This window comes from Pteronotus mesoamericanus, unplaced genomic scaffold, assembly GCF_021234165.1.
Source record: "Pteronotus mesoamericanus isolate MK-2021 breed Mesoamerican mustached bat unplaced genomic scaffold, CSHL_Meso_final scaffold_705, whole genome shotgun sequence".
Taxonomy (NCBI): Eukaryota; Metazoa; Chordata; class Mammalia; order Chiroptera; family Mormoopidae; genus Pteronotus; species Pteronotus mesoamericanus.
The window spans coordinates 3159821-3182498 of NW_026555326.1; the positions used below are offsets into that span (position 1 = coordinate 3159821).

Below are 22678 nucleotides of genomic sequence, written 5' to 3' on the forward strand. Positions count from 1 at the left end.
GGAGGCTGGCCTATCCCCAGAGGGTCCACTTTAGCTTTGATGCCTGAGAAAATCTGGCCAGAGCAGGGGGCTGGGCTAGGCCTCCCTGACTGACAATCTACCCATGTTCATGTCCCTGTGAGGACTCAGAACCCTGGCCCATCCGGTGCAAAGGACAAGCCCGTGAAGAAAGACTCCAGCCACCCATCCAGTCCATCAACTAACAACTGCTGGGTGCCTGCAAGCCACTGAGGGCTGCAGAGTCAGAGAAGTGAACAAAAGCCTCACATGCCCTCAGGTTGCTTTGCGCTTCCTGAGCCCTATCTGGCCTCAGCCTCTGTCTCTGAGAACTGACCCTTGAACCCTCTCTCCCTCCTCACCCTCAAAAAGATGGCTTCCAGTGTGTCACCAGCGCAGGCAATGGAGGGCTGTCCTCCAGCTGGCCACTTCTCGCTCATCGCAGGACCGAGCCCAGGGTTAAGCTAGCCCTTTGCGGCCTCCATTTCCTGGTGGCTCGAATGGAACGTGCTGATACCTAGCCTTCTTCCCCCCTGGGGCACTGTGCAGGTCCGTGTGATAATGTGTGTCAGAGCACCTGGAAAATGCTAAACCCTCTCCCGGTGCTGTGATTGTGCGCTAGGTCTCCGTGGGGTCTCTCTCCAATCTCCTCTCAGCCGTGTATGCACATGAGCATCAGATCTTTTCTTGAAAACAGGTTGGATTGGGGAAAAGAGGAGAAAGTGGGTCTGAAACCTACAAACTCCAAAGGAGCGAGGATGTGCTGGTAGAGAGGGATCAAGGAAAGGACCACAGAAGGTACAAAGGAAAGGAGAGAAGGTCCGGGCACAGTTGTGTCTCAGCTGCTCTGCACTTTGCCCCAGGCCCTGGGGACCAGGAGGCTGTGGATCAGGGCAACTGCATGCTCCAACCAGGCTGTGTGTGTCACCTCCCACCCCTGCCACCTGGCTCTCAGCACTGAGAAGGGTTCTGTTCCTTTCCTTGTGTCAGGAAGCAGGGGACACGTGTGGGGACAGGTGTACTATCTGGCAGAGGGGAAACAGATTCCAGAGAGGCGGGGGATTAAATGCTCAGTGCCCAAGGGACCCCTCCAGCCTGGGGAACAGCTTTCCTGCATCCCTCCCCCTGGCTCTCTTGCATGATTACAAAAGAATGCTGCAGGCCTCCTGAACACCAAGTGTTCATGCCAAAGCCCCTGGGGCGAACCTCCGGCTCTCTGTCCTTTGATCGGCAACTGTCTCTTGATTGTACCTCTATTGTGGCCTCTATCCCACCAGATTAAGATGACCTGTTTCCTTAGTTTCATCCTCAATAAGACCATGGGCTCCAAGAGGACAGAGAACACAGCCCAATACCTAGCAGAGAGCTTGATACACATAAATGCTCAGTGAATGTTTAGGAACTACGTGGGACCCAGGCACAATCCATTGTCAGGATCCTGAGTGTTGTCTTTTCAATTCAAATGTTCTTCCGTAGAGCCCTCCAGGTTGTCAGAAGCCTGTCGCTCCTTGCAGGTGTCTACTCAGGGGCAGAGACGTAGCACAGATTCTCACCCCCCCAGGGCACACATGGAAGGGCTCCCGTTCCTCGCTCCTCCGTGGCCTCTCCTGTCGGAAGAGTCATGGGTTTGCATCTGACGGCACCAGATGACTGCTCAGGACCTCTGTCCGGGATGGTAGCAACTATAGGGCTGCCTGCCCTCACCCCGCATGGTCCAGACCCTCAGGTCTGCGTGTCCTTCAGAATCTCCAGGAATGAGGCTGGTTCCAGCGGTTTCCTCGGAGACTTGTCCCCACAGCCAAAAATAACCCTGTATCATCCTCCTCTCTGTGCTGGGCCTGACACCCCCTGGGCTGCGCAATGTGCTGAAAGGAGGGAGTCGGGGGGAGCCGCCCCCAACTCTGCAAGCCCTGCTGAGCCCTTCCTGCATAGAGCTCCAGCCCCCTGAATCAGGCCACAGAAGGTACGAGCTGCGGGGCCCGGGGCCAGAGGAGCCAAGAACACAGTATGAGTCACCTTTAATTAAGAGTATTTCTTAAGTAAATGACTTAATAGGACAGTTATATTCATTAGAGGCATAATTACAAGACATAAGATCAAGCAGGGAAGAATGCAGAGTGTGAGGGTGGAGTCTAGGCTGAAGCAGCTCCACGGTCCCAGGGAGAAGGCTGTGGAGGGGGCAGGAGAAGAGTGACCTCCGACTGTGGGCTTCCCTTCACCGCACTCGCTGGCCAACTCAGCCACCCTCAGGTTCCAGCACTCGGTGAAAGGGGTGGGGAGACTCAGGCATAATTAAAACGCAATCATAATAAACAAACACTAATTAAAGCATCATAGAGTGTCCCATTAAACAGTGAGTCAGCCCTGACAAAATGCCACCTGACGCTGTGGACACTGTTCAAGAGAAAGCTCCCCTCCCTTCTAGAGCTTCCAGAGACAACTCCCACCCCACCCCACTCGTCTTACCCCACTCCACCTCACCGGGTCCTACAGCAAGTGCCCACCTGTCACCTGGGATGCAGCGTGAAGTACCCCTGACATCGGAGGCTTGAACTTGGACCTCTAGGGCCTCCATAGACTCAGAGTTATTAAAACCAATTTCTCCCTGGATATAAAGCAGTCCCCAGGGTACCCCTACCCACCTGCCCCCAAATCAGCCTAGTTCCTTACATTACCTTGTGGCAGTTTCATTCCATTTCTTCCTGGTTCCGAGGGTCCTGACATTTAACAAGACTTCCCCAAGGTGTGAGCTCGTCTATATCAGTGGTCCTCAACTTCAGTGTTCATAAGAATCCGCTGAAGAGCTAGACCTTTCTGGACGCATCCCCAGAGTTTCTGGTCCAGCGAACTCGGGCCTTTCTGTCTCATAGGCTCACAGGTAATGCCAAAGGTGCTGGCATGAGACCCATGCATCGGGAGCCATTGTTCCTTGAGAGCCTCAAGGCCCCCTCTTTTTGGAGAACATTCTTTTGACCAAGGAGTGACAGGATGGAGAACTAAGAATCTTCATACAGAGTAGGGCAAAAGTAAGTTTACGGTTGCGAGTACGTGAAGTGCAGTTTATTTTTGTATTATTATTTATTAATTATTGTATTATTTTCTGTATGAACAATTGTAAATCTACCTTAGCCCCACCCTGTATATTCCAGCTCTTTGCTCTTCTCAGCCCTCCCCAAGGTAACCCAAACCTGCCCAACCCAACGTCTACCCATTGCCCTCTGGCCCTCACGCAAGGTTTGCTGAAGACTCTTTGCTCTCCTGTGTCCATGAGGTCCTTTCCACCTGGAACCCTCTTCATCTGGATAAATATCATTCACCCTTAAAGACCCAGACGCCCGCTGTGCCCCTCACAAAGTCTTCTTCGGACCCGTACCTAGAGCAGCGTTGTCCCATAGAAATAAAAGGCGAGCCACAAATGTGAGCTTCGTGTGTAATTTTAACTTTGCTCTCAGCCAGATTTTAGAAAGTGAGGAGAAACACACAGTCAAAATGAATGATGAATTTTATTTAGCCCAATATTTACTAAATTTTTATCTTTTTAACAGGTCAGTGAAAAATCATTCATGTGCTATTTTACTTTTTTTTTTCTTACTAAATCTTCAAAACCCAGTGTGTATTGGAATCTCAGCACATCTCAGTTAGGACCAGCCGCCTCTCAGACGCCCGCAGCCACACGGGCTAGTGGCTGTCACACTGGACAGTGCAGACAGAGAAGTGTTTTCTCTTTACTCTGAATTCCTTCAGGCCTCTTTTAACACCTCTCTTAGAACACACGTCCGTCTCTTGTTTTTATTGCTAGTCTGTTTACAACTCGAAGATGATGGCCGTGTTTTCATGCTGCTGCCGTTTTTATTCCCCTGAAGTGCTTAGTGCTGGCCTGTATGTAGGACATGATCGATGAATATTGGCTGATGAATGATGAATGAATGTAGCGACACATGATTATAGCGAAGACAGTGAGCCCATGGTACCATCTGACTTTGAGGGTCTCCTCCTAGTCCGTGTGACATTTCTTTCCTCTGGTTTGTATATGGTTATTAGACCTTTGAGGAGAGAGTAATTCAAGTGGGGTTTTAAGACCCACCCCACCCCCCCAATAAGTTTCCTGTTTCACTTTGCTCTTCAACTCAGTGCTTTAAAAAAAAAAAAAATTCCCACCAGGAGGGCCCAGGAAACAGGAAAAATAGTTGTGCTGTTGGTTTCATGTTTGGAGAAGAACAGGGTTCTCACTATCTCCGTGGCACTTGGCGTGAAAGTGGGCTTTGTTGCTGGAGACACTGCTCCCATTCAGGGCCCCCTCGCCCAGCTGCTGAGAGCCGGGCTGTGTTTTGACAGACGGGCCGAATGCAATGCAGACAGTTGTTTTAATTTCGAGCCAGATGCAGACATCACTCACACAGAGCCCGAAACCCAAGAAAGGAAGGCCGGGCCCTGGGCTGCTGCTCTCAGGCCTCAGAGGGTGGGTTGGAGGGGGCCTGGCGGAAGCCAAGCGGGCGGCCGGGGTCACAGATCTCCTGAAGCGCAGAGTAGTCCCAGGTCTGGGGGTACACTAGGGGAGTGTATGGCAGGCACCTGTCAGAAAGGTGCTTCTCATAAGAATCACAGGCCGTGAGTCAGGGGTCAAGGGTTATTCCTTAAGGCAATGTGATATCTGCGTGGCTATGGCCGGATGTTATCTTTAAACTGTATGGAGTTATACATGACAAACGCCATAAACAGCCTCAGGGAGGAGTTAGGTAAACTGTGGGAAACAGAATCCCGAATGTCAGAAGTGGAAGCACTAGCGCAGCCTTCCACTGAGGGCAGAAGTCCCTTCACAGCCTGCCAGACACATGTCACTCTGACTCTGTGTACACACCCCACTGGTGGGAGTTCCTTCCAGAACTGAGGTCTGGTGCATTATTGGACAACCTTGACTTTCTTCTGCTGAGCTTTCCTGAAACTTTTGACCCACGAGTCTTATTGCAGCCACACTGCTGCCCTTCAAACATTGAAAAACAGCCCCCTATGGCCAACTTGAAACTCATCTTCTTTGAGCCAGATAAGCAGGCCAGGTCCATCAGCTGTACCTCGGATGACACATCTGGGTCTCACCACATTGCGACCTCCTTTCTGAGAAGGATCACTGATGGAGCAACGGCCCTCTTGGGGCAAGTTGCAGAGACCTGAGGGCGGAGCTCCCCAGTGTGGGGTGGCCTCTCTCAATCTTGACATTCTGTCTATTTCTGCAGCCCAGGAGCAAATTAGCCCCTCTGGCTACTCCGGCTGGACATAGAGTCATCTCAAACTCTCAAGTCTATGATGCATGAGCTGTTTCAAAACAGCCATGCCCCAGCCTCCACTTGAATTATGAATTTTTAAAACCAAATTGCAGGATTTTACACTTCTCCTTCTTGCATTTTGTATTTGTATTATTAACCAAAGTTTAAGGATGTTTAAAGCTGATCATGTCTCTCACTTTCAGAAAGGCCTTGTAATACAGAATGTCAAGTGTTATGATACTGTAAGGGCGGGGGGCCACCCAAAAGAGAAAAGGAAGGCTTGTGAGGATGGTACCTGTGGTCATTTGGCCCTTGCTTACATCCCACCAGCCTCCTCTCTACTCTGCCCACCCAGGGTGTGTTCTACACTCGTGCATACTGAACTTCATTATTTTTGTGCATGACAATCTTTCAGCTTGGAATGTCCTTCTAGTCCCACCCTTTCCCTCATTCACCCTTACACCCTCCCCCCCTCCCAGCTTGTATTGGGTGCCCTTTTCACTCTCCCCCAGAACACACACCCACCCCAGGCACAATGGAGAGCAACCCTCAATTTGTAATTACCAACTTCCACTGGACTATGGGCTCTGCGGGGCCAGAATCTGTGTCCAGTTTACTGCTAATTCTCTTGAGCGAAGCATCAGAGCCTCCATACAGTGACAGCTAATAAACATTTGCCACGTGAGCAGCGCTAGGCTCCATGTCGAGCCTCTCAGGAGGGCGCTGTATAGGCTTCTCCAGCACACGTTTGCCCCCCTGCCAGAGGCAGAACACAGTGCTGCTGGACCATGGGGTGTGTTTTCACTTGAGCTCACACATCCAGTATGGGGGGACCTCTATGCCCTCATAAACAAGACGCTCTCCCCCGCCCAGCAAATGCTTGCAGCAGCCCAGCAGCCTCCTGCCCCAGCCAGTGACCGATACCTAGGACATTATCAAATAGAAAACTTCAATCTGCTGACCTCTTTGTCCAGCCTTAGCGTCACACACACTGGGCAGCTAGGGGTGACTAATGTCCAAACATGCCCAGCTCAAGCCCTGCCGGGCACCACCAGGAGACCAGGGGGAACAGGCAGGGGCCACACTCTCTGGGGGGCCAGGAGCTCCCCACTTTCCCCAGCAAGACAGAATCGGTCAGGCAGCTCGTCTCTGTGGACGTTCCCATTTAACCAGACTTTTCAAATGGTGGGACATTTACTAAAGAAACTAAATTCAGACATCAGAGAATGGGATAATTGGATCCAGGTGGTATGTTCGGTCGGCTGTAAAGAGACTGTGGCATATGATGAATATTATTTGATACAAAAAGTTTCTCCTTTTAAAATGCTTTCTGTGCAGGCAGGATGTCTCAGCCCAAGCCCAGCTGAAAGCTCTTCAGAGACAAGTTGGTTGCACAAAACAGCCTTTTAAGAGAGTTACCCATTTTCAGCACTTGCCAGGGCAACCCCAGCTCTCATGAGGAGGTACTGCAGGCAGAAGGACGCTGGAGGTTTTGCTTCACTTCTGGGAAGTCAAGAAGCCTTGACCTGCCACCTAAGAAATACATCCTGCTTAGCTGTACCTGCCTGTACCAGACAAACCGATGAGAACACAGACCACGAATTCACCCCCCTCCCCCGCCGCCAACACACACACACACACACATCACCCATTTAGGGGCGGTGATAGGGCAAGTGTGGGTAGATTGTAAAGGAGTCTGAACGCACACTGGCAACGTGTCACTACCTGAGCTAACCATGATCTGTCCTCTCTCTACCAGATCACCAGGGTCCCCGTGGAATCCTGTGAACAATATACGACTTGCGGGGAGTGCCTGAGCTCGGGGGACCCTCACTGTGGCTGGTGCGCCCTGCACAACATGTAAGTTTGGGACTATTCTGAAGTAGGGCCTGGAATGCACAGGACCAGGTACTTCCCTGGGAGTGTCGACGAGGGATGTGACTGAGGTTTGCAGGGGGAGAGGCTTTGCCCTCTGCTGAGCAGTCACTCCAATCACAGCAGGTGCTCGGAGAACAGCGAGAGGGAGCCGGCCTCGGTGGGCCTCCTGAGCTCAGCCTTTGCCTCCCTGTCTTTCATTACACTTTCAAAGTCTGCCCTCCCAGCCACTCTCAAGTCTGGACTTGGTCAGTACAGGAAGGGTAGTGGTGTCAGAACTCGCGCAGGAAGCTGTAGAATCTCTAGGTTTCCCAAGAACCTTCTGGGTGCGTCTCCTGCTGTGAGCATGCGGATGGCCCTGCACTAGAGTCGGAGGTTTGGAGTCCACTTAGCTGCTGGGCGACCCTGCATGGTCCAGTAACTACACTAGACACCCATGTCCCGGTCGCTCAATAGAGAGAATGCCTACCTCACAGGTGAATTATAAGGATTAAATGCAATAATGAATGCTCTGGAAATAAGGAAGCCCAGAAACGGCTACACAAATCAAAATAATTACTATAGACCCTGAACTATTGGGAGGACCCTTCTGGCCTCATTATTTCAGGATTCCAAGAAGTCTGCATCCCATTCCAACTGGCCTCACATCCCAATTCAGAAACATCCCCTGCCATTGAATACCACCTCAATAGAAATGCAAAATTACACTTAAACTTCCCAATTTGAAGAGCCTCTGAGGGAGAGAAAAGGGTGAAAACCCTGAAAGGCAGGAGCTGACTAGGAATTCTGTTCCCCAATGGCGTTGGAAACTCCATGGCTCGGTGCCAGCCAGCAAAGCATCTCTATGAAATGTTCCGGGTTTGGGTTTGGGGTGGAGGCGGAGGCGGGGGCCAGAGTTCAGGGGCCGCACAATAGCTCTTGGCTTCCAGCCTCTGCAGCAGGTGTTGGGAGGGCTACAGAGGGAGAGAGGGAATCAGGCGCCTCACAGATGCAAAATCTGGACTGGATTGGAGCCCACAAACCCTGGGTTTCCCGCTTGGGTTTGGAGGGAAGAGACTCCTCAAAAAGTTTTGCAAAATATGCTCTCACCAGAACCCAACACTGAGTCACCATTTAAGTCAGGCAAGTGAGAAAGAGGCTGATGACACTCCTGTTGTGTCCCAGGAATAGCAGAGGGGGCTAAAATTGGGTCGCCTTCAACGAAGCTGACTTGCCAGCCAGCAGGCTCGCTCCTCAAGAGGATTTCTTCCTCCAAAGAACCTGACAGCCACCCCGGCTCCATGCCCTGCGCTACTTGCCCTCTCACTGGGCAGTGGGCACCTCCAGCCACACCACCCACTCCCTGCTGCTCCCCGCCCTGCCCACCCAGCTTCCGTCAGCATCCCTTCTCCCACGGAGAACACACCGAAATTATGGATGGAGGAGTGCCACTTATTCAACAGCAAGGACATGCGTGCTCCCCAGCTTGTATTTGTGCCTACAAACCTATTCGCAATGCCTGAATCTCCTGGTGGCCCCAGACCACCCTTGTCACCCTCTCAGTCAAGGTCAGATGTGGCTACTCGAATGACTGAGCCACATCATCAGAGTCTCAGATTTCTTCTGTGCGCCAGTCTCCTTACCTGTCCTCAGAGACTCCCAGCTACACAGGTACCAAGGCATACCTCTCCTTCCAGCTAACTCTGCCTGCCAAGAGCCTGTGGGGAACAAGCTTTTTCCTGCCTACACCCAGAGCTTTCTCCTCTTCTGGTCACTCTCTTCCCCATCAGCTCCTCCTGCCATCCTTCCGACCTGCCACCACCAGCCTGCCTGGTGAGGGAATGAGATGACAGGCCCACCTCCAGCTCCCCGGCCCACACACTGGACTTCAGTGGAGGCAGAGGGCTGAGGGAGATTGCCAAAGAACCTCTGGGTCCAGGGGGAATTTGCAACCTTCCTCTTTTCTGTGTGTCTTGCTCTTGCAAGTGCGGTATTGTCTCCAGGGCTATTTATCTCTGTTAGGGCTGTTGCCATAAATAGTATGATAAAAAAGAGCCATTTCAGTGAGTCAATGAGATAAAGGCTCCAGTCAAGAGCTCACTTTAGAGCTATCTTAAGGATTCACTTAAACCTCCATAATTCTTTTCTTTGACAGCATTCATATTTAGATACATTACGGGCCTGGAAAGGAAGAGGAAGGGCGGGGGGAGTTCTGTGGGAATCACTGCCCCATTGTGGAATCTGGTATTGTCCCATGACTAATGGTTTGGGAAGCACCAGTGTGTTCTCCTGTGACAGAGTCGCAACCAAATGCTCCTGCATGTAGGTGCCACCATTCCCACAGAGATGAAGACGTTGGAAGAAACAGCCACACAGTTTCCTGACAGAGGTAGCCCTGGCTGCGACTCCTCGCCTGTCTCTCTGTCTGCAGGCATTATTTCACACCACAAACATCTATTTAAAATACACGATGTGACAGGTAGAATATCTCAGTGAATAAAGCATGGTACCTGCCTTCAAAAAGCCATTAATCCAGCCATAAGACCACATGTACACTCTCCCATACAGCTGAGACCCGTCCAGATTTTTAAATATGCCTGGAGACGAATAATAGCATTAATAGTCATCATTAATATTATTATAAGGGCTAACAGGCCATTTTCTAAGCACTAACTTATGTTTAAAATTTTACTTTATTTATTGATTTTAACAGAGAAAGAAAGGGAGTTCTTGCATGTGCCCTGACCGGAGATCAAACCCTCAACCTTGGCATATCAGTATAATGTTCTAACTAACTGAGCTACCCAGCCAGGGCCTTAAAAATTTTGTTTTTATATTTATTGATTTTAGAGAGAAAAAGAGGAAGGGAGGGAGAGAGATGGAGAGAAACATCGACTTGTCGTTCCATTTATTCTGCATTCATTGGTTGCTTCTTGTGTGTGCCCTGACCAGAGATCAAACTTGCAGCCTTGGTGTATCAGGATAATGTTCTAACTAACTGAGCTAACTGGCCAGGGCCTCTAGCTCATTTACTCTTTTCAGCAACCCTGTGAGTTAAGGTCACCATCTTACCATTGGGAAAACTGAGGCACAGAGGGATTAAGTAATTTGTCCAAGGAGCCACAGCCAGTAGGCAATAGATCTGGGTTAGAACCCAGATAGCCTGGCTCCAAAGTTTATTGCTTAACCTCTCATGTGCTTCTCATGTTTCCCACCTTCCCTCCCTTGCCCATTGAGAAATCTATAAAGATGCTAACTAGAGCTATCCGTTATGACTAACCCACATCTCTCATTCTGGGAGTTAATCCCACTTCCTCTTAGTCTGTCTTTAACTGTAGTAGAGACCATCTGAGAGGCACCCAATCTTCTGGGATAAAAGTAAGTCATAACAAGGAGACCAGCCACATTGCTCCAGAGCAGCAAAACCCTCTTACTTACTCCTAGGGGACAATGGAGCCCAACAGACGGGTCTCAGAGGCCTGACGTCTTGTGAATCTGTGTCTGTGGCAGGTGCTCCCGCAGGGACAAGTGCCAGCGGGCCTGGGAACCTAATCGATTTGCTGCCAGCATCAGCCAGTGCATGAGCCTCGAGGTGCATCCCAGCAGCATCTCAGTGTCTGAGCACAGCCAGCCGGTAAGTAACTCACCCAGGGGCACAGCAGGGACACAGAGCATGCACATGTGTGGGCGGGTTCCTTTAACACTCACATAAGAATCTGTAAATGGTTGTGCTTTACATGCTCCAAGGAAACTGTATTTATAGAAAAGTTATGGCAACACCTATTGTGAAGGGCACAGCCATCCTCCATACTCTTTGCAAATTCATTATTCATTGATCTGTTTCATAAACCTAGATTTTGCATTTAGTAACAAGCATCTACAACATCATGCAATCTGATAGCAAATAATGCATTCTTCCATGTGTGCTATATTTACAGTCCTTCACCGATACAGCCTCTCACAGAAACCTGAGAGCTGCGTGTGTGTGTGTGCTGTGTGTGCGTGTGTGCACGTGTGTGTGTGTGTGTGTGTGTGTGTGTACGAGAGAAGGTGAGAGAAAGAGGCAGACACAGAGATGGAGACTTAATTCAGTCTGTGGGTGCTTAAAGAGAATATTAAAGAGAGTAAAATAGCCCTTAGCCACCTGTCGAAGTGCAACCCAAAATATTTCATGTCCTCAGGCCCCACACAATTATTTCATTCTGAAGGCTTTATGAGCATTCACGAATGTTAATTAGTCAATGAACCTTCCAAGATATCCATTCATTCATTCTCACAGGGAGGTTTTGGCTCCCACGGAGCTGAGGGAACAAACAGCAGAGTTTGTACCTAAGTCCCTGGGCCCCATGGAAACGAAACTGGGACAGAGATTCAACAGTGAGCAAATGTATGGGAAGGCAAGGTGACCCATTGTGACTGAGAATCCCACCACTAATACATCCCACCAGGTGCTGGTAGGAAAAAAAAAAGGAGACCCACAGGGCTGTTGTCCCCATGACCACTCCCCACTGCCAGAGAAAGCCCGGCACATTTTTTACATATTGTTTCAAATACCACCTAGATGTCATAGTGTGGTACTTGAGTACAAACTCATTTCAGCGCAGCATCTCGCCATTAGTGTCTTCATCAGCTGATCCTCCTGACAGTCTGTGGTACTTTTACCATCAAAAGGAGGGTTTTCCAGCTGAAAAGGCTGGACACCACTGGCCTAGATCATTGGAACCTGTTATAGGAGACAGCTGACATCATCCGCACCACTGGTGTCCTCGTCCCTGCTTTCTCTCATCCTCTAAGTGCCCTGTGAAGTGTCTACCCTCCTCCGGGGAAGCTGTCAGCAAGCAGAGAGCCTGGGAAGGACAGAGAAGCAGAAACTCTAGCAGTTACCACCTTGATAAGCAGCCCCCAAGGACAGCCAGAGCGAGGAGCTAGCTGTCTTCCACCAACCGGGCAGACACCTGGGGAACCTCCAGGTCGGCGATACTTGCTCTCCCATGAGCCATGGCTCAGGTGTATTGTGAAGGGCATGGCTCATGACTTGTTTTAGTGTTTGCATGGTTTCATGTCAAAATGAGCTGTGTCTGAGATGGATTTTGGTACTTTTCCCCCTAGGACTCCCCACCCCAGTATTTTCAGATGTTGGACAAGACTGAAAAATAAATTCATAACAATATTAATAAACACCATTGACCCTGCCCACCCTGGCAGCACTACTGTAATTGTTCAACATCAAAGTCAGATCACCTCCATCCACATCCTTCTTTATAGATGAGGTCAGGGGAGATCAGTGAGCCAGCGGGCAACGGCAGGGCCAGGACTAGGGAGAGCCCAGGTCTCCGGCCCCAAGGGCTCTTCCAAGGGCATCATCCCTTTTCCCCTGAGCCTCTTTACTCCTCCCACAGCTCAGCCTGGTTGTGAGTGATGCTCCAGATCTGTCTGAGGGCATCTCATGTGCCTTTGGAAACCTGACAGAGGTGGATGGACAGGTGTCTGGGAGCCAAGTCATCTGCATCTCACCTGGGCCCAAGGATGTCCCTGTCATCCCTCTGGATCAAGGTAAGAAGTGTCTATCATGACAGTCACATGCTAGGAGTTGTCCTATTAAGGGAACAAGTAGAGAGCATGGGATAGGGGTGACAAGTACCAGCACAGAAGTAGCCTGACCGAGTCTCCTTATATCTAACACCAACATGGGCTTATATAACTGTTTGGGTTTGAAAGCAAACTGTCATGCATCAAAGTGAAATTTAGGAAGAAGGAAATCCCTTGTTCCCACTTGGGTTAAGGCTGCACAGTGTGCAGAGTTTTTCCAGACTTCCCTTCTAGGAATGGCCGTGGCGTTAGCCAGTGGTTTTCCGTAGAGTTCTCTACACAGACTGGAGGCTTGAGGGGTTCTGGCCTAATAGTTCTAAAAGCCTTTCAGTAACTGAACTTGCCTGACCAAGACAGGGGCTCTGTGGGACCTGACTGATTACTTCTTTCCTAAGCCAGAGCGTGGTGGTATCTGGGTCTCAGCAGAGTGAGAGGGGCTGTCTTGTGAGATGGTTCGAGCAGGTTGCTTCTACTATCTGTGCCCCAAGAGCCCTGGAATGGCTGAAAGATTTACCCTCAGGGTCTCCACTGAGCCCCAGATTGTCACCCTTCCTCCTTCTTTCTTCTTTTTTCCAGACTGGTTTGGGCTAGAACTGCAGCTGAGATCCAAGGAGACGGGGAAGATATTTGTCAGCACTGAGTTCAAGTTCTACAACTGCAGTGCCCACCAACTGTGAGCATTTGTCAGAGTCCTGCCCTGGGTCTGGATATGAGTGTGGGGTCTCTCTAAGCTCAAATCATATCATATTCACCTCTCAGTTTGTGATGGGGCCTGGCACATTGTCTGGAACAGAGTGAGCTTCCCATAAATGTTCCTTTTCAGTTCTATTCAGTTTACTCAGTTACATTAAACTGAATGGCAATCACTCTCCACAGCCTCCGATTCCATTCAGACTCCCACATCTGTCCCCCCAAAATCCTACCCTCAACTCTCAAGGTAAAAGAGTAAAAAAAGAGTTTGAAGTAAAGACAAAGGTCATGGCCCAGGAACTATAAGAAAAGATCTTCATTTCTGTCCGATCAGTGGTGGCTTTGAATATAGAGATTGACAATGAGTAGAAGTTTATACATGTCACCCGTGACCAAATGAAGAGGGACTCAGAAATAAGAATCAGTTATGCACGCAGTTACCCCAGAGTAGGGACAAGGGTGGGACAATAGCCTTGCCCAGCATGCAGGATAAGGACCTGGGGTGGAATGGGGAGACGAGGCTTTAACTCCACCGTAGTCCAAACTCAGCCTTCAACATTTTAAAGAGTAGGGGGAATCCAGACTAAACCCCAATCTCCACAGGGGCTTGAATACAGCCCAGCTGACCTCACTGACCATCTACAGTGGCAGAATGCCTACCAATGGGCGCCCACAAGCTGTGAGATCCTACAGCTGCGCAGGGAGCTGGGAGAGCCTGGAGCAATGGAGAGAGAGACCCACATTTAGTTCCTGATGATCCTCTCTGAAAAGGAAACTGACACTTCTTCCTTATAAACTGGGAACATGGGTCACAGGACCAATGACCTTGAACATTCAGCAAAGAGAGAGATCAAACAATAACTCCATACCAAAGGGAACAGTAGCTGGGACAATTCTATGGACTCATTCTTCCCATTGTCCGGGACAGGGCTAACCTTTGGTCTACATAATCGGCAGAACTCCAAGGCAGCAAGTCTAGAGCGTCCAAGCTGTGGGCACGATAGGCTCAGCATCCACCTAGGGAGAGGGCCTTGTGCAGCCAAGCCTGAGGCGAATCTTTAGCCCTTAAGATAGACCTCTCATGTGCTTCTCATGTTTCCCACCTTCTCTCTCGCCAGTCCTCCTCTCTCCCCTTCTCTGATATTGATTTTGATGATTACAATCATCTGCTAGAGTTCTAGGGCCTCCACAGTAGTTAAGGAAGGAGACATAGCTGTGCCCCACTTGGACAAATCAACAGATGTGCTGAGAAAGACAGGACAAGTGATAAAACCGGCCCAGGGAGGAGGAGCCAGGGCAGGGAAGTCAGTGGTTGAAGTCAAAACAGACAAAATCGCCCACTAACTACTGCATTCCAATCCCAGCTAGCCCAGTTTGGGGAAATGCAAGCGCCTTAGAACAAAGAAGCTCCCAACCTTCTCAAACTCCAGCACAGTGGTGTGGGGCCGCATTGCTTGTGAGCACATGCTCATCTCCATGGCAGTCCAGTGTGATGCCACCATTTTCTACCATGCATTGCTGTGGCAACAGAGATGCTGTCACAAGCAGCAAGCTTTATGTGGGGAAAAAAAAAGCAGGTCGCCTTGACAGCACAGATTGCATCATTTTTATTGCCAAACACTATCTAGCTTGGCATTCATAGTAAAGAGTCACAGAATCGAGTTCAATCCTCTCCTTTAAATGTGGTACACTGACACCTGCAGAGGACAAGTGTGTTTCAATGAAAGTCGCAAAACTAGCCAGTGGAAGAGCCAGGCTTAGAAACCCATCTCATCATCCTTGGTTCATTTTCTTTACTTACTGAATCATAAAATGTTAGCAAGACTCAGTCAGTCCAAGCTCAGACATGAAATAACTTTGGGCATACGCAGAGGGGATGAAAATGACGAGCAAGCAATAGATGAACTGCACATTAGCCGATGGCCTTTTGGCATGGAGTCCCGTCCCATATGCCCAAAGGTAATGAGAGCCCCCACCAGGTGGCGCCAGATTGTAGACCAGGCGCCTCCCTTCCAGGTTGTCCAGTTGTGAAACGCTAGGCTGGAGAAGCTGTCCAGGGGCAGGAAGGCCAACCCCACCTTACAGAACCCATTTCCATTATAATGGTCTGATCACACACAAAAAGCCAAAATAATACGCACAGCCTCCAGGTGAAACAGCAGGGAGGGAAGCACTCACCCTGGCAGGAAATGCATAGGAGCCACACACACAGCCTATTGCTACCTATGCCGGGCTGCTTGGAGGGAGGGATAAAGTGTCCATTTAATACTGTTTGGCTCTCAGTGCTCAGGAACACAGGTGATATGAACTAATCATTAACAAATATGATTTGAGATCTTCAAATAACAGGTAATTTATGCACTGGAAAATAATACATTTAACATTGTATTTCTCAAATCCATTTCCTATGCATTATCTGGTTTGATGCTAAGCAGCCCTGTAGAGTAGACAGGAATGTTTGATTACAGACAGGTGAAAGGCCTAAATAGAAGGCGAAGTGACTTACTTAGGGCAACCCCAGTGGCAGCGTCAGAGGCAGAACTGGAATCAGATCTGCCCAGTTTCCACCCCAGGGCTCTTTCAGCTTTTCTGTCACCTAAGAGATGGTATGCTGGGAACTGTGTAACCCCCAGAAATCTGAGGAGAAATCCTTGTATTACCATTTTCCAATTTCTATGGTGTAAATGCTTCCTCTGTGGCCAACTTCAAGTCATCAACACAATGTCAACTCATTTGCAAATTTCCTGAAGATATAAATAATCAACTCTCATGAGATGATACAGGCCAGCTCTAGTATACCACTGCTTTATAGGATACATTATTTTCACTTTGGACTCATTTATTTATTTTTTTTCAGTTCTCTGGTCCAGTGAATATCTTGGAGGGAGAATCCACAATTCTCAGTGCTGGGGGCTGCCCTACCTACCTACCCTCCTGAGAATGAGGCGGGGTTAACAGACTAACATCAGGTTACATAGGCTACTTGGCAGCCTTATCCTCCATCTCTGCCTCCTACTCTTTGACTCTTACTGTCTCCACCTTTGCAGGTGCCTGTCTTGTGTCAACAGCGCCTTCCGCTGCCATTGGTGCAAGTACCGCAACCTCTGCACTCATGACCCCACCACCTGCTCCTTCCAGGAGGGCCGGATCAATATTTCAGAGGTAAGCAGGGCTCACCTTGGCGTGGCAATGTCCCCACTGGATCTGAGTGGCCCTTCCTTTCAGATGGTCAGTCCGGCAGCTTGACCATCTCCTGGCTCTGGCCCATCTTGGTCTTCTTCCAGAGAGTCTACATGTTAGAAAGCCATGTTATTATAAAGCTCAAAAAGTGGCAGGAAACACCACAGAGGCAGAAAAGTACTCTGCATCTACTAGACTCCTAAGACTCTATGAATTTAAAAGCTAGAAGGGAACTGAGGGTTGAAACTGAAAGTCTAGAGGAAACATTTCCAACCAAACAGACTCCATAGTCTAGAAGAGTGTAGTGAATGGCATTTATTCTTTGAGTCTAAGCCCTTTGCTTGGCTGCAGACATAGTCTAGTTCAATAGAACATTCACTCTCAACCATTCTTTCATGCCAACTTCTCTTCCAAGTGTAAAATTCAATGATTCTTTGACTCTGATGTATGACTGAGTGGGTGGCCTTATAGAAAGAGAGAGAAATTCAGCTAGTGAAAAGAACCAGGCTGGTCTAAAAGTCCCATTTTATTATATAGTCAATGTTTCATCCCTAGGGCCTGACCCACCTTTGTTATCAACACAGTGAAAAATCAGATTGCTTATCTTTCCAGTAAATATTCCATCCTGTGATTATTCATTGATGCTGACTTTCTTATATATTCACAGCATGCTCCAAGACAATGAAGCCTGTTTGGTCAGCTTCCTTTTCTTGTGGCTAATGTTTTTCACACCTGAAGGTGGCCAGTGGTTGGGTTTGAACAAATACAGAGATTTTATGTGTTCATACAAATGCACATATCCATATATCCACACGCCCTCTTACTCCACCTTTTGGAAAACCCGCAAACGTAAATGAGTGACAGAGTAGAACTTGCGTTTACTGCTTCAGCCTTTCTGTGCAGTCTCCCTCTTCCACTAGACCCCAAGCTCCTTGAAGGCAAAGGCTACACCTTAATTAAATCCTTAGCACCTTCTTCAGTGAATGTTTGTAGATTACAGGCATGAATGAATGGATAAGCCAATGACTGCTTTAGCCAAATGCCATTGATAGAGTTCCATGGATGTACATGTCTCAGATTTCAACAAAACAGAGTCTCATATGTCTCTTAATCGTGATAGATATGCTGGTTTCTTCCATGGATAAACATAAGAAAGTAGGCCTTGATATACATATATCAAATCACTATGATGTACACTTTAAATATCTTATAAACTTATTTGTCAAATATACCTCAATAAAGCTAAACTTTTTAAATTAAAATAAAAACGAAAGTAGGCCTTGGAAAATTTTCCCAAACACACATACTTGACCCTTGAACTCTTAGTTTCTGAAACAATACGTGTTATATTCAGCCAGAAAATAAGGATTTCCCAGTCTTGGAAGAGAGAAACAGAGATGAAGCCCACAGGCACTGAAGGCAGGTGCATCCTCAGGTGCACTGTGGAATATCTAGTCCTTTGACACCTCTGAGAAAAGGTTTTCCCTCCAGCCAGCTGCTATGCTTTGGCATAGCTGACCAGAATGCTGTACACTGGTCCTAGTGGAGCCTGGAAATTCACCGCAGCCTCAGGATTCTGAGAAAATGTGAAACTGCTTTCAGGCCTGAGTTCTCATTCATGGAAGTGGGCCCAAGAGCTGAGGGAGTGGAGTGGGGTAGCTAACCCAGCTTGGGAGTTAATAGAAGAGCGGCGAAGGGAGGCAGGGACAGGGGGCAGGAAAAGCTGAAGCCACAGGAAGACCTGCTCAGAGTAAAGGCAACAAAGGATCAAGATAAGTGATCTCAGATACAGACCTTCACAGTGGCCACTTCTAAACTTCTAAGTCTCTTAACAAAATAAATTGAGGCCGACCACAAGAGCGCACACACACAAAGAGGGTGAAGTGCAGATCTGGACAAGAAAGAACAGCTGCTGCATTTTCTCCCAGGGGCTCCCCTCAGGCAAGAGAAACCCAAAGCCAAGCCTGCCACCGCCAGCAGCTGGAGCGAGGGCAGGAGTGTCACAGAGCAAGACAAATAAACTGCCTGGTGTGGAGGCAGGGAGGGCTGAGCCCCAGAAGACTAATTGGAAGCACGCCGGCCTCCCTCATGCCCCTTAGAAATCACTGGAACACAGTCCCCTCTCAGCCACAGGGATGAGACTCAGGCAGTCCAGAGAGCTAGGCCTGACAGATACTGTCCCCCCCCCCCCGCCCCCACCCCACTCCCGCCCCTTACAGCTCAGGGTTGAATTACCAGAAGAGCCCTGGAGTAAACGCAGAGGCTTCCCATCTCTTTTTAGTTTTGCCTTTTCTCCTTAATGTCTGTTCCTTGGGGTAGGAGAGGTGCCTTTGTCTCCCCTCACCTCCGCGAACGGGCAGACCACTCTCTTTCTGCTAATATGCACAGGCCTGGCACTGCCCTGGGAACTGGCTCTTAGGAGGCTGGTGAGGGAAGCCCAGACCCCGTGCAGCTCTGGATTTTTCTCAGGAAAGGAAATAGCGTGCAGGCTCCCAGTGAGGTTGCCAGGGCCTGTCTCAGCTTCCTCCTGATGCTACTTTAGCTCTCAGCCGCACAGCCTTTCCCAGCAAATAGCTCCCAGCCCTGCTCTCTTCTGTCCAAAGCTCAGCTTATGGAGAACCCCATTCCTGAAAATGCGGGGACAGCAACAGTGCGCATGTCCAGCTTAGGAGACGGTCCTCTGACTCTATTAGGAGTCCAATCTGACAGCCTCAGGTTCTTCTGAGTACTGGAAACCCCTTGGGTGCCTCTTTGGGGTTCCTAGAATATCTCTATTATACTTCCAATATGGCTCCCCTAACTTTGAATCAAAATTTTATGTCTCTCTACTTCCTAGAAACAACATATAACTGATTAGTTCTGTTGATTTACATAGCAACATGAATGCGTCACACATTTGTAATTCTCTCACTTGTGACAGGAGTTCTCAGGGAGTGTGTGGGGGTGGGGAGGCCAGCAGAAGCAGCAGCAGCACCTGGGACCTCGTTAGAAATTCTAATTCTGGGGCCTCATCCCAGGTTAGCCTTAAGATTGAGAACCACTGACATATGGCATCTCAATTAATTCTTGCAGTTTCACATAATTCACATTTGATATATATAGTAACCAAGATGCTAAAAATTTAGGATTTCTGCCCAAGGCTACAGAGAACTCAGGCATCCAAAAAATCTGAGCGCAGTATGCTTTCTACAGAAAATCAGGGCCAGTTAGCTTGTTTGTCTGCATGGCCACGGCCACACTGGAGGAACTGACATCCGTCTGGCCCTTTGCTGTTGGTCCTAAGGGCTCTGGGCAGGGAGAGACCAGCAGAACTCCATCTCTACGGATGGAGAAACTGCCCATAGCAGGTAGGTCCGTATCGCCATGTCCAGACACAGATCCTGTCAGCCCCGAGACAGATCTGCCCGCTGTTTTCCAGAGGGCCAGCAGACCAACGCCACGCTTAGACGTGACTACAGAGAACCGCTGTTTTAGAGTGAATGCAATGCAAAAGTGAAAACAGTAGTGAACATCTATTTAGTGCTTATTATACATGCAACATTTTAATATCTCATTTAATCTACTCTATGAAATGACTCTACTTAGAAGAATAAACAGATTTAGGTACACAAGCACAAGAGAAATACGCAGTAATAACATTAACATTGTTAATTCCATTTATTCCCATTATGACATACGTTTTTATTCTTCTCTCATGCAATCTAGTGTCATCAGTTATTATCGGCCCATTTTCTAGATGAGGAAACTGAATTGTAAGGTCGTAACCTAAACCTTTCCACCACTCAGAGCACAGCAGATTTCTGATGGGACCCCCCAAATCCCTGCACCCCTGGGCTGGATCCGGCTGTGACACGGTGTTAACAAACAGTGTGCACTGGAGTATGGATGGCTTTCAGCTTTAAAAGCTCATCTCCCTCCATGGCTAAGCCAGGCCTAGTTAGATGTAGATACATAAATATCTTCTTTATGCCCTGCCCCGAGGGAAAGGTAGAACCAAATAAATCCGATTAGCCTCCAGGATGCTGACTGCTCTCTTTTTTTGAAGTCCGGTGGGTGGAGATAATGCCATTTTTCACATGGGAGAAGTCATTTCAGAGAACTGAGAGTCCCCAGCAATGAGAGCTGGCAATGCACCGCTACCAGGGTGGTGATGCAACCCTAAGATCGGGGGGCCCCTGTACCAGGGTTCTGCCCTCCCCATGGTTACGGCACCTCCTCCAACCTCCCCCACCCCTGGGATATTCCCAATACAACATCTGTTGATCTTGATGGAAACTCAGTGGCTACCATGGAGGTCATGCTGCTGCCTAGGGACAAGAATAAGATGACCTAGAGAGGTCATTCAACACTGAGGGGATCATTACAGCAATGGGTATTTTATCAATGTTAGCAATGGTCCTTAGGTTCTGCGGAAGAAGCATAGCATGGTTATTTGCTCTCTTGTTCTTAGGACAGGAAGTGTGTGTGTGTGTGTGTGTGTGTGTGCGCGCCCGCGCGCACACAAACATGTCAGAAATGGCCTCCTTGTATATGACGAAACCCATCCCCTTCCTCAAGCTCCAGAGGTATTGAAGTTCCAATGACTGAGCAGCTTTTCGGGCTGCCTGCTGTGCTGCACCTACCTTCAGTCCTCATCACTGCATTTCCACCGAAGCCTTGCTGCTCCCTCATTACTACACCCACTAGAACCAGCTCACAACCCAAAGGGTCTGTGTCTTCCCCTACCCTCACTCCCCAAGAAGAGGAGAGTGTACCTGGACATCAACCACTTCTCTCCTTTGCCCTGGAGACTAGAAGGATGAATCCTACACTCTCTGGTCTGAGAGAAACAGCCAAATACACAAGCAAAGCATAAGACATTCTTGTCTAATGGGACCCTTGCAGCCAGAGCAGGCATTTGGGAAGTGCCCAATCATTGTCTTTAAACTTAGTGCCAAAAGGTCTGAGACAGCAGACCTCAAGAAATCTTTGTAAAATTTTAGAATTTCTTAGGAAAAAAACAAACTCCTAAGAGTCCTTATAAAGTCGCTCTTTTTTTTTTTTCCTAATTCTCACCCAAGGATATATTTATTGATTTGAGAAAGAGAAAGGGAGAAAGGAAAAGCGAGAGAAACTTAGATTGATTGCCTCCTGTATAGTCTCCAACCGGGGATCGAACCCAAAACCTTTAGGTGTACAGGATGACACTACAACCAACGGAGCCACCCAGCCAGGGCTAAAATGTCTTCTTTGGATTGTTCATCCCCCAAACTGAACCAGACTTAGCCCAAACAAAGAGACCAGGCTGTGTACATGTATGTACATATAATATTACATATAATAAAGCAAATGTGTATATAAATATACTTTTGTCAAAGTGAAAAGGGTTCTACAACCCTATTTTCTAACCCCAGACATTACACTTCCAAAAGCACATCCTTAAGACTCTGCTACTGAAATATTTGAATTCGTTCTCTGAGCTCATTAGAGATGAAAAACAATTGGTCATCATTTATAATGTGTCATCGAATTCCAAATCTGAAGATTTATTCTCTCTCTTTCTCTCTCTCTGTCTCTCACACATCTCATTATGCCTCAGCCTTATTTCTAGTCTAAATTAACATTCTAATTTATTAGACTCAGTGGGGATTTTTCGGTCACCAACAGAAAGTAATATCTCCTCTTCCATGGGATGCCTGGGTTTCCCTAAAGTGGTGTTTATGTTTTTCTTGCCTATAAATATATGAAAGACTCCATGAAGAGCACCCACAGGGAATGAAAATGAAAATTTGGTGAAGAGCAAGTTTATGAGTAGGCAGCTTGAGTGACTGGCTTCTGAACAGGGACCCATCCATTCTGGAGTTGGCTTGTGATCCATCTCTTGTGGAGGCCTTGCCTTCTTGGTGTCCTCTATACAGCTGGCCTGTATGTGAGGGACAGCATCGGGGTTCCTGGAGGGTTACTTGGGAGCTCCCTGATAGATTTCTATGGGGAATTTCCCCTGGGCCCACCTTCTCATATATCCTCAGATTCCTTAATAGACGTGGACATGCCAACTTGGTAATTGTGTGATTACAGAAACAATGATCATTTGCAATCCCAACTTTAGGGATCAAACTCCTCAAGTC

At 48.4% G+C, this 22678-nt stretch overlaps 1 protein-coding gene across 1 annotated transcript in view; it reads left to right on the forward strand.

Moving 5' to 3' along the window:
• Positions 1-22678, forward strand: part of PLXNA2 (plexin A2) — a 205371-nt gene that overhangs the window by 126688 nt on the left and 56005 nt on the right. The window contains exons 5-9 of the mRNA XM_054563219.1: positions 7018-7118; positions 10623-10746; positions 12512-12665; positions 13278-13374; positions 16439-16553. Of these exons, the coding sequence (XP_054419194.1) occupies positions 7018-7118; positions 10623-10746; positions 12512-12665; positions 13278-13374; positions 16439-16553 (591 nt within the window). The remainder of the gene's footprint in view (positions 1-7017; positions 7119-10622; positions 10747-12511; positions 12666-13277; positions 13375-16438; positions 16554-22678) is intronic.